This window comes from Thunnus thynnus, chromosome 23 (assembly GCF_963924715.1).
Source record: "Thunnus thynnus chromosome 23, fThuThy2.1, whole genome shotgun sequence".
Classification (NCBI taxonomy): domain Eukaryota; kingdom Metazoa; phylum Chordata; class Actinopteri; order Scombriformes; family Scombridae; genus Thunnus; species Thunnus thynnus.
Genome location: NC_089539.1, coordinates 20,526,127 through 20,545,906, shown reverse-complemented (window position 1 = coordinate 20,545,906; position 19,780 = coordinate 20,526,127). Strand labels below are relative to the sequence as shown.

The following is a 19,780-nucleotide window of genomic DNA, read 5'->3' as shown; positions in this document are numbered from 1 at the left end:
AATATTCCATTATATTAATTTACAGATTACAGCCTTTATTTTATGGTAAATATTTTTAATAAGAATAATTTACTGTGTTTTTATAGCATTTACACTTAATGTGGAAAAACAAAACTGTAAAATAATACAGTAAATTTCTGTGAAATAACTTCTTTTTTTTTTTTACAGTGTATTTGTAAGGTTAGTTAATTGTCTTCTTATTTAACATTTTATCATGAACAGATCACACACAATCACAGGAAATATGCTTTTACTAAGGAAAATACTTTATTCATTTGAAAGCAAAAAAAGACAGAAAGCCTCGTTAAGGCCGGATTTACACAAGAGCAAAATATTGAAATGAAATCTGATTTGGATAAAAAAAAATTCTCTCCACTGGCTGCTAGTTTCACTCTAAACTAGAGAATTTTTTCCATAGAAATATTAAAATAGAATCAATATGTTTATCTGGCTGTTTCCCATGATTTCTCATCAGCAGTGAGGAATGTTCTGTAGTTTTGACGTCATGGAGCAAAAGACTATCATCAATGCAACAAAACGACATACATATTTGACAATAAATCTTTGATGATCTAGCCACTGGTCTACAACGCTTAAAATAAGAGTCCTAGACACACAAATCTCATTTTCCAGTCTCTGAACTGGGCTGGGATTGATTTCTGTTGACAGTTTGATTCGACCTCAGTTGTAAAATACATCCGGGCTTAATTAACTTTCATTCAGACAGTGGATATTACAGATTTTTTTTTATACTGGTGACTGTCTATTTACAACATGAACATACAGTCTGGGTTCAGAGTCCAAGAAAGTCTGTAACACACATGAAAGAACATGTTTCATCAAAGCTCAGAAATTTAAAAACTCATCTGTAATGTAGTTCTTGAAAATGGACAGTTAAGACATTTAAAGCCGTGATCTGTAATCAACAAACTAAACCCAACAGCAAACTGTAAGACTGAGGCGTTGTACGTTCATAATTTATCAACAACACAGAATCCAAGCAGAGTGAATTATGGTTTGGTTTATAAACTACAGACACATTTAGACTTTCTTATTTATTAACAACTCATATTTACAAAAATAGATACTCTTTTTTTTCATTTCTGGGAAGAAATTTTTTTGGCAAATGCTGACAAAGATAGATAAAGACTCTCAGAGTTGACAGAGAAAGTGTGCAAGGCAAAAGCATCTCAGGATTAAAGGCCATAAAATACCATCAAACCATTCAGAATCTTTTTTTTTTTTTTTGAGGAACAGTCTGACATTTCTGGAAATACATTTATTTGCTTTCTTGCCGAGAATTACACAAGAGGATTGATACCACTGCTAAAGCAAACTGATTGTTAGCTCAGCTTAGCATAAGACTGCGAACAGAGGGAGCGAGCTAGCTTAGCTCTGTCCAAATGTTGAAAAAACACCTACCAGCACATCTAAAGCTCTCAAATTAACACTTTTTATGTATCATTCATTTAATTCGTACAAAGACGGCACCTTGCGGTAACAACTGGGAAGTCGCCGCTTCAGGCTAAGAAATAGTCTCACACATAACCCCCCGTCAAACTTAGTGGTTTTACACTTTTTGTACAGATGAAACAAACAAGACACAAGGTGTTAATTTGTGAGCTTTAGACATACTGGTAGGTGTTTTTTCATCCTTTGGACAGAGCCAAGCTAGCTGTGTCAGCCTGTTTCCAGTTTTTATGCTAAGCTAAGCTATCAGCCTGCTGCCTGTGACTTCATATTTAGCATACATCTAGGCGAGAAGGCAAATAAGCATATTTCTTTAAATAAAGGCAACATTATGGGATGCATAATAGTCATTTTGTGGTGTAGTTTGCTGCACAACTGCGTGCACCAAACTGATAAGAGCAACCTCATAAATGTAGCCAATTAAGATGCTTTTGGTGAATAAAACTAACTAAAATCGTTTCTGTAGAAGACACCAAGTCTTAAATATTGACTCCTGACTTGCACACAGTGACCATCATGCAGACAGAACTAAGTCAAAAACGTCTGAAGCGTAGCTAACAGGGTCCCCGCATGTCAAATATGAATGTTTCAAATATGAAAATCCACACTTTGCTTTTTGCAGACACTCATTTTTGAGTATTTCAGTCAGTATTTACAGGCTTTTTTAGTGTAGCTGCAGCTGGAGATTGGTCAGAACATCTATAATATATATATATATATATATATATAAATAATATATATATAAAGTGTCCTGTGTGAAATGATATTCGCTCTTCAGCTACATGAAAACAATGGTCCTGCATTATTTGCATCAAGACTGTCGAGACACGTTTTTTTCTCATTCTTTTGCGGCCAATCTATGATTTTTTAAACATCTGCAAATATTCGTTTTTCATGGAAATATTCTTTTTTTCTCAGATTTTCCAAACAAGCGCAGGAACCCCGAGCTAAGCCCTCGATGCATGAAACATCGAGGCAGATGAAGAAAATATTAACAATATATAAAAAGGGTAACAATAAAATAAAATTAAAAAAAAAACGCAAAATACAGTATGAACACAAACAAGTATCAAAATGGGATGTATGCATTACTGGAATGGAATAAAAACATTTAATATTAAAAGAAATACAACTACAAAGAGCAATAATTTTTGAAAAACAAACAAAAAGTTCTATAAATATAGAGTTTCTTGTCAGTGTCCTGTAAAAAGCCTCACATGTCATATTTTAATATACTTTCCACTGGAATAAATGCCACGTTATATTATTCACTAGATCGATTTGATGGTGGGTCAATTAAGACAACAGATAACTAAAATGTTTAATTTGTAGAAAACTATTCAGTGCAACTTTACTTCAGAAATTAAGGCAACCAGTGCCCCGTTATCTTATTATTAATTCTTATTATTACAGTGTATCTGATTAGGCAAAGATGGAAGAAAGAAAATGACCTAAAACAATCAGCAGTGGGAAGTATGAGGTTTGCTCCAGGACACTGAACCATGCTCTAGAGAGGAGGGGGGAGGGAGAGGGGAGGTCAAAGGTCATCACAGGGTTTAGGGAAGGTAGGGTTGGGGTGACATGAACCTCAGGAGGTCTCGTTGACCGTTCGCTCCAGCTCTATCACTTTACTACTGCTCTCATTCGTCCTCTGCTCCAGAGACCTGAGAGACGGAGAGAGGGAAGGGACAAAAAACAGAGGTGGGTGAGACAATCGCCAACAATTATGTCACCTTTCTTTCATCTTTACTTACATAATGTGCTCTGTGAAGCTCATAACTGACACTTCCTGTGGTGTTTTTAAGATTTTGTCTTTTGTCTGCTAACTTTCTCGTTAGTAACCTTTATCCCTCTTTGCTAAAAGTAGTTCATCTGTGTTTGGGTTGTCATGATTTTTTTCCATATTGTTAGTGCCTTTGGTACCAGATGATGGGTTGCAGGATAAATATTACATGATTAACAGATTTTCCAGACTACTCTTTCTCCAGTCCCTCCTTTGTCTTTTTCATGGGTTATATGCAACCTGTGAAGAGCGATCGCAAGAGCATCATTTTCTCCCTGCAAGCTTTAAAGGGGACGTATCCTGCACATTTCCAGATATGTATTTTTATTCTGGGGTGCAACTGGAATATCTTTGCATGATTTGCAGTTTAAAAAACTCTTTATTTATCTTATACTGGTCCTTTATGCAGCCCCTCGGTTCAGCCTCTGTCTGAAACAGACATCCTGATGAGCCTACTCTGATCTGATTGGTTAGCTTCTGGCAGCTTCCTCCGACTCCAGAGGCTACGTAAACAAAAAAGTTTGTTGGATTTCACTTCTTTTTCTCACTATTTACTCAAAAAGGAAACTTCTCAGATGTATCTATACACATTCAAGCCCGAATCTGATCAGAAATATGCAGAAGAGAACAACCTGCAACCTTAGCAATAAAGACTACAGAATGGACGTGCACTAACAATCTGACGTCATCACGAGGAGGAAGAAGAGACAACTTAAAGCGTTCAGAGCAGGTTGAAGCCTTGGCTTTTGACTTGCAGGCAGCATTTTTACATATGCTCACCTCAAGTTTTGGTGCTTTGACCATATTTAACAGACATCCGACATCATAACACTATAAAAATTACAGAAAATCACGAAAATGCATGAAATTTCCAAATGCATGTCTATTTTATAAGGCTGTTCACATTATATTTTGAATGTCATCTCTAAAACTGATTTGCATGCACACAAAAAACCAGCCTTTATACCAAGCACACTCACATGAAAGAAAACAAATCAGATGGAGGTTTGAAATTACAGTCAATTCTACATTAAAATGCAGCAAAGGCTGCAAATTTGCATACAAAAAAATAAAAAATGAGGGCAAGGAGTCAAAAGAATTTTAATTGTGGGTTTTTATGGAAACTTTGGCAGCTGCTTGGCAGGCATTTGAATCCAAGATGACTTCTAGCTGAAGAGACTTTTTCACAGAAACATCCAGCATTTCAGCACATTGAAGGCTAATTTTAACTCCCTGTTTCAAGGTTTAAAGCTACATGAATTCTGTTGAAGTTACTATATTCGATTTAGGAAATATAAATATAAATGCAGCCCTAATCAATACTGAACATGATTTATTTTTTAACTGTCTCCCTCTGTTTATTCCAGATAACTGTAGTGTGTGTTGTTGTGTGTGTGTTTACCTGTGCAGGTCCAGCAGCAGGTTTTCTGATGTCTGCGTATCATTATTTTTACTCCTGAAAGGCGGGTGCGTCTCCGCCCTGCTGGGCTCCGTCCCGAGTTTCTGTTGCTCTGAGCGACGCCACGCCGCCATGACGAGAGCCGGCGTGTCCTCCCATTGCTCGGGATATTCTCCGCCCAGCCCGAGGAGGTGCGGTTGCTCGTCTTCGAAAGTTGATAACAGATTCCTCGATTTAACTGAGAGAAGGAAAAAAAAAAAAGTTAATTTGTATTTTTGTATTTACAGTTACAATAACAGTTTTGGATAAACGCTGTAACTTAAACAGGATAATAAAGTTGTTGTTTTTTTTTAACTATTCAGACTGCACACGCCCAGCGGCACCAGAGCATCCCACACACACACACACACACACTTCATCACATTGTAGCACCACATGTTATCCTCTGCCTGCTGAAAAACAGTTCAGCCTGGCTGTTTGTGTGTATATGTGTGTGTGTGTGTGTGTGTGTGTGTGTGTGTGTGTGTGCGTGTGTGTGTGTGTGTGTGGGCGGGATGAGACTGGAAACTGAATTTGATTGTTAAGAAAATTATATCTGGTCTGTATTACAAAAGTGCGTGGGTGGTAGCAGAGAGGATGAAGTGTAAAGGTCAACTCTTCTAATTAGTCTCTGATGCTGTTATTGCTGAGCTGTAGGTGGAATTTGATTATTGGAAATGTTATAATTGGCCTCCACACTTTTATACCCGGGAACTAATGATTCATTACAATAGAACAGCGGGACAGGTCAGGTTTAGCTGAAAAAGTGACTCATGTATGTGTATAAGTGTTTGCCTACTTCCAATAATTCAGAGTAGAGAACAAAAGTTTTTTTAGTATCATTCAAAATATCAACTGAATTGTGATATCAATGCTATGAGTTACAAAAATGACACCAAACTGATGCTAAAGTTGCCCAAATCCAATTTTTTTTTGCTTCTGAGCCAGCTTTAATCACTGAATGAAGACTGTGATATACAGTTGAAAGCTCCGCTGATAGTAAGTGGCACCTTTTGTGATGCTAATAAGTATTTAAATAAAGTTTTTTTTATGTGTGAATGTGTTTTGTGAGTGTAACTACCTGTGGTTGTGTAGGACTCTTTGACGGCCAGCTGTTTGGAAGTGTGGCCAGTTTCAGTGATGGTGGAGCAAGGAGTCAGACTGCTGGGGTAGAAACTCCCCAAAAACAGAGAGAAACACAATACAACCACCTACAGAGAGACAGAGAGGAAGAGGAAGAGGAAGAGAGGAAGGGTGGAGACAGAAAGAGAGAAAGAGGAATAAGTAAATTATGAATCACACAAAATGCTAAGCTGCTAATGAATGTTGTAAGCAGATGCTACCAATTCAATATTTTTAATCAATGTTTCATCACCACAATCTCCATCACACACACACACACACACACACACACACACACACACACACACACACAGAAACACACAATGGTACCATTAAGCATGATGATGTCTGGGTGCCAGCCACCCTGCAGGATTTGGGGACTTTTCCTGCCACCACCGCCTGCAGGGACTGCAGCTGCTGCAGCAGAGACCTGGGGAGGAGCAACACACACACACACACACACAGGTTAGACACACACGTTTAACATAACACGCATACACAGCTGACACACTCAACAGATGAGCAGAACAAGCATAAATGATTTGACAACAGAATAATAAAAGCATGTAAACATTGATGTATTTGAAATATGCAGTGATACTTTTGTGATGTGAACATTAACTTTTAGAATATTTAGTGTTTAAGCTTTGTAATACTTCATGTACTGTATATCTGTATACTAAGAAAATACACAGTATCAAGTGTAAATCATGTATCTATGATATGTATATTGTCTCTTTTTAATGTGAACATAAACCTGCTCACAATAAAGCGATACTTTTGACGTTTGAGCACAATTAGCTGATAATATTTCTGTGTTTTTATTAAATACTTAATGCAGGACTTGTAATAGTAGTCAGTAAAGGTCCTAAAGACATTTTTCCTCATTAAACGACATCATCTTTCATATCAGAAGTGTATCAGAACGCCGAAGGAAGAAATTAAATGCCTTAAATTCAACGTTATATAATCATAACATAAGAAAAAGTTCAACAAAAAAGTTTAAGGTCTTTCCACAGACTACCAGCAACATATTGATCGCTTCTGATGTAAATTTGTGATCAACTTAAGTCTCATGGTGACTAATTTATTGATATTTGTTGAAGTGTTTATGTCTTATTTTTAACATCCCTCAGTTCTTTGACTCAAGCTGTTTTCTGCTGCTTGCTTCATTAAATAAAAGGCAGCTGAGCTCTCAAAACAACACAAACACATTGTCCAGGTGCACCAGCGTCAACACACACACACACACACACACACACACTGAACCATAACCACTGACCCAAAAATCAATGTTTTACCAATTGGAGACACATCTTTTGTCCCCATTTGGAAAAGCTGCCCCCAAATAACTGGTCTTAAGTCTTGAATTTGACCCTGAAAGTAGCCTATGACTGACAGACACACACACACACACACACAAACACACACACACACACACACACATGCAACTGGTTCATTTAACTTTCAGACAGTGACGATAAAGCCTACTCTTTACCAGAGTGCAAAACAGCTGTGTTCCAGCCAGCTATATTTAACACACTGCACTCACTGGGTGCACCACACACACACACACACAAACACACACACAAACACACCCAGAGTTCATCCATGCATAACGAGAGCAAACAACACAGTCTTTTTGAAGCAGCTCAAGCATTTTACATTAAAATAGCCTCATGATTATGCATGGATGCTAAATTGCAGCTGAGCAGATCGACGGGAAGCTTTTGATTCAGCTTTATTTGCAAGTAACAAAATTCAGTCAGTGTTTCCCGACACATCATCCTCGCACCTCTCCGCTACACTGTACAACAAACACACATGCCTCTGAATGTAAAAAAAAAAAAAAAGGAAGGGAAATAAAGGCAGGAGTTTAAAGGAGGAATCTCAGAGGAGGTTTGGAGGTTGCAAGGCAGAGAAATTTTTAGATCTGAATCCTCCCCCTCCTCCCTTTTTCCTGGTGCTTTGATTGTCACCATTGTTGAGTATTTGTGACTGACATGAGTCAAACTTGTCAGCAATCCTGAAGCTCCCTCGTCAAAGTCAAATCTCTGAACTCTGCTGCTGTCTTTCCCCAAAAACTGTAAAAGCCTTTGATCAGTTCAAGAGTCAGTTGAATCTGTTCCTAAGACTGGGTGTCAGTATGTGGCCGAGAAAGAGAGGAATAGTCAAAAATAATACCAGTACCCAACATTAATCTCAAAGAACTGACACATAGTGGTGATGCCTGAGGACGTCTTCTGCTTAAAAACAAGCTTTATGAGGGTAGATTCAATTTTATGCACTATTTCTTGATAACTGTATTTCTAGTTTGATACAGCTGTGCAGGGAAAACAAGACACGACACGATAAGACGAGATAAAGATAAAATAAGATAAGATGAGATAAGTTGTCTTGGGCTCAAGTGTTGCATATAGAAAAATACGAGGTCCATACAGTATAAGTGTATAATCTCCATATGTACAAGACAAAATACACTATTGTACCCGTAGTACAAAAAATAATATAACACAATGACCTGTGTAAGTGTCAGATCATATTTAAAAGAGTTAAAACAATAAAAAAGGTAAAAAAAAAGTCCATAAATTAGACATCCAACTGAATAAAACCAGTTTTGCTCTTACTACCCATCAGTACTGCATATTGCACTGGGTATAGTACACCCTAGTATACACAAGTAAACATCAATAGATTAAAAGTCACACAGGTTCTTTGTTCAGCAGTCTTATGGAGGTAGAGACAAAGGAGACCTTGAGACGGTCGGTTTTGAATTTATTGGCTCTATAACGTCTACCAGTTCATACCAGTATAAAATATATGATGGGTCCTTCAGTATTCTGTGTGCTTGTCTGATTACAGTTTCCTCACAGATAGAAAAGAGGGATGGGTATCAGTAGGAAGATTTTAACTGGGTGTAGTGAAGGTGCTGTAGAGGAAGAAGTATTGGATCTAAAATAAATCTTTCTGCTAATTAAGGAACTTTACAGTATATCAAATCAATCACATAATAAGTCAGCGTATGTCTGTCTGTCTCTTTGTACATTCTTACTTGTTTGTGCACTCCAGAGTTTCCACTTTCCTGCGTAGTTCGCTGTTTTCGTTGGAGCAGGTCTCCACCCTGTGGTCAGACAGGAGAACTGCAGGTCAGTGACTGAACAGCTGCTCTCACACAACATAAATAACACGACTGGATGATTTATACACTGTCTCTGTTTTTGTTTATTCAGCGTATTCTAGATTTTTTTTTCAGAACATCTTATATTTATTTACTTCTTCCAGCACATTAATATATTTGTTCCTCTGCTGCTTTCATTCAGTTTGATCGTATCTATGTCAGCTCACATAAAGAGACTGTTTAAATCAGAAGATTACTTCATTTGAGCAGAAACAGGTCAAATGAAATAGATAATGATGTAGAAGTAAATTCAAATGAGACAAAACAAACTGTGGTTGTTTGTTCTTCAGAGTGATTCAGTCATTTTTATGTCCCAGTCGCTCTCATACAGTATGAGGAAGAGGACTTACTTCTTCTCCAGAGCGTCCATGTACTCTTTCTTCTTCCTGCGACTCTCTTGAGCTGAGATCTGAGAGAGAAGGAGAGAAAGCAAAAACATTTAAAAAAGACAAATACTAATATCTCAGACTGAAACTGCTGCTGGGCCAAAAGCTGAGAGGTTCATATTCATTTAAGTTTTATTTACTCATTCTGCACACTGTCAATACTTACAATCTTCTAAGTATTTCATACTTTCTCAATAATGGATACTTGCTACTACTAATGAGTATTTGGTGAATTTCATATACGATACATATTTCATTGTGAATATTGACACTTTGTTGACAAAGTTATTCCAGAGGGTATAATGCTCTGAAAAAAGGACATTTACACTGAAAATTTGTGCATCTGATTAATTCTATTCAAGTAAGGAGATTCTAATAAACAACTTGAGTGGTACTGACCTTGATATTTTTAGTAAATAATATTAATCTCAATATATTCATGTGACAGTACCTTATTTTTGATCTTCCTGCGGATCTTTTTCAGCGCCTTCTCCTCGGCTTTGGTGAGCGGCAGTTTGGTGGGAACTGGGTAACCTTCGGCCACCAGTGTGCGACGCTCCTCCTCGGTCAGGATCAGCGGGCCCGACCCCTGCAGTTTCTACGTACACACAAAAAGAGAAATATAAAGTGTTTTTGACACTCAAAAAAGTTATAAAAATGTGAAATCTATCTTTCACAATGCTTTCAATATTGGTTGAGATTGTTTTTGGTGTATTAGGAGGGTGCAGTATTTGTATGAAACTCAAAAAGGTGTAAAATATAGTAGTTTGTATGTTTAATGGTCATAAGTTGTAGAGCAAAAACAGCAGAAAATCACCCCAAATTTTTGTCATATGAACTTTGTAACATGACTTATTATTTTTAATTTGATTAGTAATCGAGGAGTAATTTCAAAGCCTTAGATCGCAGGTGGTCAGAAAGTCGCTCCCCCATTTTTTTGTGGAAAATCCAAGCGTCAGTGTGTGAGATATTGTGTTCAGATGATGAACGCTGTGTCAGTGTTTTTTTTGTTCTGCACTCACATGAGGAGCAGTGAGCAGAGGGGAGTTGGACAGGGAGGAAGGACCGCGAGGAGACACCTTCAGGCTGGCCTGGGATGGAGCGGGGCTGGTGGGGGAGGTGGGGCAGGACAGGCTGGGCGGGGCGTGGACGGGGCTCTGGCTGCCCTCCGAGTCACTACCGTGGGAACTGGGAGGAGTGGGAGGCATCTGCAGAGACTCCAGACCTGAAACGTGATGCTTGATTGGTTAGCTATGTTGTTTTGTCTCAGCAGGGCAGAAGCAAAAGAGAGGCAGAAATTTAAAATCCTTGGAGTAAAACAAAAATATTTTTAAGTAAATAAAGTTATTTTTAGAAGATCCTGATTTAAAGTCCTCCATGCATACTAGCATTAAAAATCAGTTATGGCATCTACTGCTGTTATGCAGTCTGAGATGTTTTCACAGCAGGAACTTTCATGAAGTGACCAGCAGGCGTCATTGTAGCATCAGATAACTGACAAGAAGGAGGAGAGGACAGAGAGGAAAATTTGAATCCTGACCTTTGGGTGACAGATTGAGAAACTGGTCCACTTCATGAGGCTCCAGTTTAATCTGAGGGATGATGTTCTCCTCTTTTATCTGTAAAGAGACAAACAGGACAGACGCATATATAAAAAGAAAGTTTAAAAGCAGCGAAAAAATGATTAAGAATGTAAATTTGGCTAGTTTTCATCTGTATTTACTGAGCTCTCACCTTGACGCCTTTACCCTGGTTGTGACTGCTGACTGTAGTCTGAGCTGGGGCGGCTGCGGGGGTCACCGCAGGGCCCTCGGGTGCTTGGGACCCCTCACTGGAGGCCAGAGAGAGGGAGAGGGTGGGGAGGAGTGAAGGAGTCTCACACAGGAGGCTGTCGATGGCCTCGTCCTGCTCCATGGGCCACTCGGCTGAATCCCCGTCGGACTCTGCTACGGAAAAGGAAACATGGACTCTTGTTGGTGTCTTGTTTTGACAGATTTTAAATAGCCTGTTTTTTTAAACCAACAAATATTTCTTCTCTATAAGCTTTAGACTGAGAATGAACCTGTAATAATTATAATAATAATACACTTTATTTATATATAGCACCTTTAAAAACACAGTTACAAAGTGCTTTACAATAAAAACAGAACACATTTAAAGCACAAAGAGGTTAAGATGACACAGTTGGCAGCCCTGATCTCCTCAGGCAGGTCGTTCCAAAGTCTAGCAGCCCTGACTGCAAAGGCTCTATCACATTTGTGTATCAGTCTGGACCTTGGAACAACAACGATGCATTCGAGGATCTACAGGGAGCAGGAAGGGACATTGGGCAATAAGAGATTTGATAGATAAATTGGGGCGGGGCCTCTCTGGGTTTTGTAAGTCATCAATAATGTCTTGAAATCAATTCTGAAAGCAACAGGTAGCCTGTGAAGGGAAGCCAGGATCAGTGAAATGTGATGATGTTCCTTAGTCTGAGTTAAAATCCTGGCAGCAGATGAGCCGGAGGCGGGAGAGCAGAGATTTACAGTCAACTGGATATGAAGGCGTGAACAGTTTTGGTAGAAAGGAAAGGTTTACTCCTTGAAATGTTTCTGAGATGATGAAAGCAGGATTGAAACATTGATTTAATACGTTTGTCTAAACTGAGGTTTTGATCAAAAATGGCACCAAGATTTCTGCAATTCTGAGTTATTGAATGAGACAATGAACCAAGACTGTAGCTGCACTATTAGTACTGTACAAATACTGAAGTACTTACTGTATTTATTTATGATATTTCCTTATAAAGAACCTCATCTGGTCAGATTTACTTTATCAGCTCTCCTCCCTGTTTATTGAACTTTTGGTCCAACCCACTTATCAGTAAGACTTTGTGGTGAACTTTATTGACTCTTTATCATTTTAAATCTGGAGCTAATGGTTAATAAGTAATTTAACTATACTTTAACGATCAGTAATAATCCACTAACAAAAAAAACTTCGGGGTTGTAAGTCAGTTGTAAATTTTATTAATGTGATCACAAATGTCATTAGGTCATATATGAGAAAGGGCCCTTTCACTACAATAGCCAGTCAGGTCTGTAGGTATAAATGTTAATACGTTGTTGATAACTTGGGAGTTTCAGAAGTTAGAAGTTTCCGCTTCTCAAATGTAAGGATTTCAAGCTTTTCTGTGTCATTCATGTTCATAAACTGAATATCTTTAAATTTTGAACTGTTGATGAGATAAAACAAAACATTTGATGACATCACCATAAGCTCCAAGAAGGGTCATTTTTCATTATTTTCTTGTCTTTTTACTTGTTTTTTATTGCTTATAAAGTCAACTTTTCATGTGTAAAAAGAAGATTGGGTTCATCTTTCAAAAGAATACTTATGCACACTCTCAGGTGATAATCTGCGTCTCACCTGCTTCGCTGCCTTGCTCTCCAGTCAGGTGCGACAGGGGCGACTGTGGTCGGCTGTCGCCGCACAGCGAGTAGCTGTGCTCGGCGGTGATGTGCGGGGGCAGAGGGGAAGACGGGGACAGGTCGCCTCCGTCCTCCCCCTCCATGGCCTCCTCCACGCCGCCTCTCACTCCAGACAGGAAGGGGTCGCTGAGCAGCTGGCCGAGCAAAGCATCCTGGGAGAGGTCGTCCAGAAGCTCGGAGAAGTGCTGCACAAAAGAGAAAGAAAACGCCGTAAATATCATTCAGACAAAAGCACAAAATATCAATTTGAAGCCATCAGACACATTCAAAAGGAGACAGGTAATTATATAAAACCACATTGTGAGGAGTCTCTCTGTAATTACTATCTGTTTTTTTTTTGATTGGCACCTTTCCTTGAATGTGTCCCCTCAGTTCTCCCCCGGGGGCAAAAAGCAAGGAGCCGATCTTGTAAAACTGTCTTTAACTGAAGACAAACTGGGCTGAAAAAATCTCACCCACTAATCAGTGTTTCCCTGTGTGTATGTGTATGTGTGTGTGTGTGATTCTCAGTGCGGTGACACATTTACAAAACACACGAAGAAGAAGTTAACAGACAAGCCTTTCTCCTCCCTGTTACACTTAATCCCTTCTTTCATTCCCCCCCCCTTCATCCCTCGTCCTCCTTCACGACATTCCTGTTGCTGCATTCCTGCCCTCCATCTATCCTGCTCTCTTATCTTTCTCCCCCATCAGTGTATGCATCCTCCTCCTCTGCGCTCAGGTGTTATGACTGACATAAACAAAAGGAAGCCAAAGCAAATTCCGGCTGGAGATGTGTTGATAACATACTGACATAATTTCTCCTGTGTTTTGTCAGCTACTCGCAGCTGGATTTCTGTATTTCTTTGAACATTTTCAAACATGAAATTTGTGGATAAAACCTGTAATTAGTGTCCAAACACTCATTACACCCTCATATTATGCATCAAAAACAAAAATGTGTAGTTTCTATGAATGAATGCTGGTATCAAGGAAATCATGAAAATGCATCTTGGTGTTTGGGAAATAGTAATCAACATTTTCCACCATTTATGACATTTAAACAACTATCTAAATAATCGACAGATTAAATGATAATGAAAATAATGCAGCAAATTATTATATTATATTATAGATTTTTGGTAAGTACAGTTTTTGATTCATTTCTGTGCCTCATTATGGGCTTGGACTGTTAGTTTTTGCACAAAACTCATCTTCATTTATTAGTTCATATGTTATATATCTTAAAATGCCACCAGTTCATTTCCATACAATGAAAAATTGAACATATTCACAGTATAAAGTCATAAGAATATGAGTAAGTACACATGAAAACAGTAAATAATAAACTTAAACCCTAGCCTTCACTTTATAATGTTTTTGTCTTGTTTGGACAACAGCGGCGTATTTTTCCCCACATAGATCGATAAAGATTAATTTAATGTTACAAATGTGCGACATTCACATAAAAAACTGCAAGATGAAGACTTGTGTGTTTCCAGTTCTGTCCTGACTTGAACTCAACTCAGTGCTCCAAAAAAATGTCTGATGTAACTTCTGTTACCGGGCAGAATAAGCAGAACTAGTCCAATGGCAATATTAAACATTTCGGGACAGTTTGGTCTCAGCCAATGAGACTGAAATAAACAATTTAAACCAAACATATAAAGCTGTGGCTTAAGAAAAGAAAAGAAACAATCTACAGCCAAAATTTTTAGTTATGTAACTTCAGACAGAAGATGGATGACAGATGATGTGCGGATGGATGGAAGGATGGATGGAAAAGCGAGAGTGAAATCAAGATGGAGGAAACAGGAGGAGGGTGGAAGGCCGAACGCCAAGCATGTGGCTTCAATTACAGGGTGAGAGAGGAAGAGAGAGAAGGAGAGAAGGAGAGAGAGAGAGAGAGGGAGAGAGGGAGGCTGGGACTTTACTTCTCGCATTTTCTCTCTCTCTCTCTCAGACACACACACATAAAGTGAAATGACCTCTTCACTGCACACTCCTGCCACTGTCTGCTGCCCTATATGGCCCGGATTCAGGCCTGTGTGTGTGTGTGTGTGTGTGTGTGTGTGTAATGCAAACACCGACAGCATACCGTGAATCTATTCAGGAGGGGGGGAAGACAAATATTTACACATTTATCTAACAGTGGGTCCATTTCCAACTCACCATCAGTGTGTGTCACCGTGACATAAACAAGCCACGATATGAGTGTATAGGATGGTGTGTGTGTGTGTGTGTGTGTGTGCGTGACCCATTGCACTGTGGGAAAACATTTACGGTAGTTTATAACCTTTTACTTCCCCTCTCAAATGTCTCCTGGCAACCACATCTCCGTGGTTACTGAGACTAATCTTACTGTTGCTGATGTTGCTGCTTCAGATCTTATAACACACTGACAGTGATGGGTTTCGCTGTGATGATGATGATGATGATGATAGTCATTATAATGTCTGCGTTTGCAAAAATCTTATATTTATATATATTTGCTGCATATCTACAAAAATAACTCCATGAAAAGTTTATTAAAAGTTTGAAGAAAAAAGGTTTGAAAATATCTCATCAGAAGCAAAATTAAGGACATATATCTTTATTTTTATATAAAGATATAGAGTTTATCTTTACTTGCACAGTTGGCAGATTCAAAAATATTCAAGTTTTACAGTCTTGCGCTGCACACAACACAGTTTACAATGATAACAGAGATTCTTAATCATTTCCTCCTAAAGCTTCTGGAAACGTGGCTTGAAATCATAAAAATGCATTTATGATATCAAAGTTGAGTGTCTCATTAAGCTTCCACAAAAATCTGAATGAAAATAAACATTCATAACATTCATTAGAAAACCTGGCTCAAAAACAGCTCATTTGGCAGATCACAAATTACATGATTAATAGCCAATCATGGATTTGCCTTTCCAGGGGATTTAATAATTAAATAGCTAAACTGATTCAGACAGATGAAGACAAAAGCTTCTCATTTCTAGCTGAGAAATGACAACTGTCTCTGTGAGTTTATCAGCTGTAGAAAGTCAGCAAATGAAATAAATGTTATGAATTGATCAAAACGTTGCCTCCTGCTGACTTTCTAATGCTTCCAACTGACTCATTTTACAACAAGAATCCTGTAATAGGGTCTTAAATATGAACTTCACAGTTACATGGTTCTTGCATTGCAACGTAGAGCTCAGACTGTTATATATGTGCCCTGTTTATCTTATATAATGGGATTAGCAAGACAGAGGTTTGACTATTTATGGTATTTTCAAACAAACTGGATAATTTAAGTAGCATTTATCCTATTATACATGTTGAGTCAGTGTTTGACAGTGAAATTCACCTTAAATACTGTAGATTTCCTTCACTTTTTGTAGTCTTATCCTGTATCTAGCTTCTATAAATTTGCTGTGCATGTAGTTTTTTGTATATGTTATTCTTAACTGTTGTGTAGTATTTGCTGGTTCCTGTAAGAAATATTATAAGGATTTTTTTGTTGTTGTTGTTGTTGATCAGAGATTCAGGTTTGGTTTCAGCTCAAAAAGATGTGATGTGAACAGAAAATGCAGGGTGTAGTTTTTAAAGGAGGCGTAATTATAGTGCGAAACCCATCCTTAGAAATCTAAACCACACAAGTGATTCTGTGGGTTTTCAAATCTTCTTCTAGGATTTTCAACCTTTTCTCTTTTTACTTCCTGCTTTACAAAACACCAGGAAAAGCCCTAAAAAAAAAAAAATCCTCCTTTAAAATCCTCTTAAAACGTGAAAACATGAGAAATAAATGATCAACTCCGACCAAATGAAGAAATAAATCCCGGTCTTGTTTAAGTCTACAGGAAATGGGAGCGGTCCAACTACGCCTGCATGAAAACAGAACCGCACCAAAGACACATAGCGAGGCTTTATATGCTCCCTGTCATTTCTGCAGTCACAGTGTGTGGTTGTGGTTGTGTGTGAAAAAAAAAAAAAAAGCGATGTAGGGCAGTGGATCGGGCTGCAGGATCAGTCACTGAGTCGGGTGTAACTCATCACACACACACAACAGTAACCTCTTTGTCTTTGCAGCCCAACAGAGAGGTGTTATTTAGGGCCGACTGTAACTTGACTCCCTCCAGCTGGGAGCCAGAACCTCAAGAGGTTCAAGCCTTAATGGGAAAAGTGGGAGTTAAACTGGAACTAGGACGAGAATCTGTAGGTCAGTAACTATTCTGAGGGAGAAGTGGTGATAACAAAGAGGCTATTCTCATATTTTTATGAATAACATTACCGAGAGGCAGAGAACAACGCTGAAAGTGCAGATCATAATCTTTTAATTGAGGCCACAATGAAGGCTGTAGATGGAAGAGTGATTATCCCTCGACGTTTCTGGTAAAACATCAGTGTTGTGCACAGAAATCGTGAGTCAAGCAAGCAGAAATATCCTTTTTTTTATAAGCTTAGCTATACTTTTTAATATGTATGACCTTAATCATCAGCTAAAAACACCGAAGGGCAAACTCCAAACAAGGTCGGAAAACTGTGTCGAACAATCAGCAGAAGAGTTATGTGTCAAAGAAAATGATTAGCTAAAGTTTGAGACATCATTCTGTACATTATGGGTAAAGAAAAAATGATTCAGGAGCAATTTTAGCACTAAAATGAGCTTTACAACGTTTACGGTTCTTTTATAGTTAAAAAAAGAAAAACAGTCTATTGGGAAATGTTGTCACTGACTAACAGTATAACTACATCCTGTCCAGATGGAAAACAAACTTTTAGTTCATATGGAGGGGTGACATGTTTTTGCTCTTAACTGCAGTCAACAAAATAATTTATCATCATCATCATCATCATCGCACCATGAGTAAGACCTCAGAGTTCACTGTCGGGAGGGAACATGACAGTGGCCTCAAGTTGACAACATATTTACCCCAGACGGAGATCATTTTGAACTGTTTTTCACTTTCTCTTTTACTAGAAATGTATCTCAAGATAAGCTGCAACTTGATCTGTGTCACTGTTTATTGATTCAGATCATTACAATTACAATTTGTTTAAAGTTCAGTGCTGTATCCAAAACATCTCTTAAAGGTCCAGTGTCCTTCGCTTCCAAGCGTGTAGGAGAACCTTAAGGTCCTCTCTAGAGCCAGTGTTTGGTTTGTCCTTTCTGGGCTACTGTAGCTACTGTAAACATGGCGGTGCAACATGGCGGCCTCCATGGAAGAGGACCCGCTCCCTACGTAGATATAAAGGGCTCATTCTAAACTAACAAACACACAACGATTCTTATGTTCAGGTGATTAAACACTAATGAAAACATACTTATGAAGTCCGTTCTGCTAGATGCAACTAAATTCTACATATCTTTTAAATCCAGTGCTGGCATAATTTTAAAATCTTGTTTTTAAATTGATCAATTGAAATATGAAAAGAAGAATATCTGACAGGAACGAGGGCTGAGGACTGAACATCAATCAAATAGTGTCTGTAACACCAAATATCTAAAACTATTTAAGAAAAAAATAATATTAAGTCAGTTCTTTTTCACCTTTAGTTACTCTTTAATCACACATTGCCTAATTTAAATCAAAATAGTTGACGTTATTTTACATTGTACTTTGTTTAGGGAACATTTCTGAACAGTTTAAACACTGATGAAGTTGAAATATTTGACGTAACTTGCTGAATTAAAAAAGTTTTTGAAGATGCTCAGCGAATAAAGATATTTAAAAAGTATTCTTTTGCGCTAGCTCCAAAAATCAGGTTTCATTTAAACGTCAAAACATTTCAAATATTTCGGAACGCAAATACACCCCCCCGTACTAAAAAACCTCCATCATGCTATTTGCTAAAGCGCTTAATTGTTCACATGAAGCAGCAAAAGTCGAGCTGCAATAATGAGTTGATAATTCGATTAGTTGATCAACAGAAAAACTACTTTGATACTATTTTACACTTTTTACTTTTATACAACTATCTTGATAATTGAATAATTGTTTTAGTAATTTTATAAACAGAAATGCTAAATGTTTGACAGTTTCACCTTCTCATATTGGAGGATTTGTTGTAAACTGAATATCTTTCAGACAAGTTAGAACATTTGAAGATGTCGCCTTTGACTCTGGGAAATTATGACCATCACATTTCACTCATTTCAACATTTTATAGACAAAATAATGAATCCTTTAATGAAGAAAATAACTGGCAGATGAATCAATAAAGAAAATAATCATTAATTGCAGCCTTAAGCAGAGCAATTTGTGTCCATGTTCTCATCAGCTGGAAAGTAACAAACCAGTTGTCTTGTCTCCCAGACAAGCTGGTGAAATCCTAAGAGGCTACGAGGCAGAGAGGCGAGTGATAAGTGATAATAAAACCCGGACAGCTGTGTCGGTCACTATTTATCGGCTAAATTAGCGGTCTGAGAGCGAAGGGGAGAGGAAGGAATGTCTTTCCTGGTCTGTAATTGTTCTGCATGTGTGTCTGTTTTTAACCCTTAATGACCAGAGGTTTAAGTTTCAGAGCTAAGACAGGAAGCGGAAAGTTTGATGATGTAACACCTTCCTCCCCCGGAGAGGCAAAAACCAGATGTGTGAGAGTAAACCGTAAAAAATGCCTCAAAATACCTAAGACACACACACACACACACACACACACACACACACACACACACACACAAAGCCACACAGGGTCATCTCCCTCCACTGTGTTTCCATTGAGTGTGTCTAGTAGTGCATGTGTGTATGTGTGTGTGTACCTTTGCCCTTGACTCATCTCTGTGTACTTTTGCTGATGACACAGCTTCACTACACACAGCCTGCAAACACACCAATAAAAAGGGCAAACACACACACACACACATACATACACTAAAACACACACACACTAAAACACACACAAATTAATGTCAAGATAAACTGAATGACTCATTACTTAACTTTGGATCCAGGTTCTAGGTTTAAAACAAACACT

At 38.2% G+C, this 19,780-nt stretch overlaps 1 protein-coding gene across 2 annotated transcripts in view; it reads right to left on the bottom strand.

The window, feature by feature from the left end:
* Window positions 1–243: 243 nt before the first annotated feature.
* Window positions 244–19,780, bottom strand: part of creb3l2 (cAMP responsive element binding protein 3-like 2) — a 40,432-nt gene continuing 20,895 nt past the window's right edge. Inside the window, exons 2-12 of one of the 2 annotated variants that reach the window (XM_067582199.1) lie at window positions 12,789–13,035; window positions 11,112–11,323; window positions 10,918–10,996; window positions 10,400–10,602; window positions 9,829–9,975; window positions 9,342–9,400; window positions 8,866–8,934; window positions 6,144–6,243; window positions 5,773–5,902; window positions 4,656–4,890; window positions 244–3,134 (exon numbers count right to left, since the gene is read on the bottom strand). In XM_067582199.1, coding sequence (XP_067438300.1) covers window positions 3,059–3,134; window positions 4,656–4,890; window positions 5,773–5,902; window positions 6,144–6,243; window positions 8,866–8,934; window positions 9,342–9,400; window positions 9,829–9,975; window positions 10,400–10,602; window positions 10,918–10,996; window positions 11,112–11,323; window positions 12,789–13,035 — 1,557 coding nt within the window. In that variant the 3' untranslated portion in view covers window positions 244–3,058. The remainder of the gene's footprint in view (window positions 3,135–4,655; window positions 4,891–5,772; window positions 5,903–6,143; window positions 6,244–8,865; window positions 8,935–9,341; window positions 9,401–9,828; window positions 9,976–10,399; window positions 10,603–10,917; window positions 10,997–11,111; window positions 11,324–12,788; window positions 13,036–19,780) is intronic. The other variant, XM_067582200.1, reaches the window with a different exon arrangement.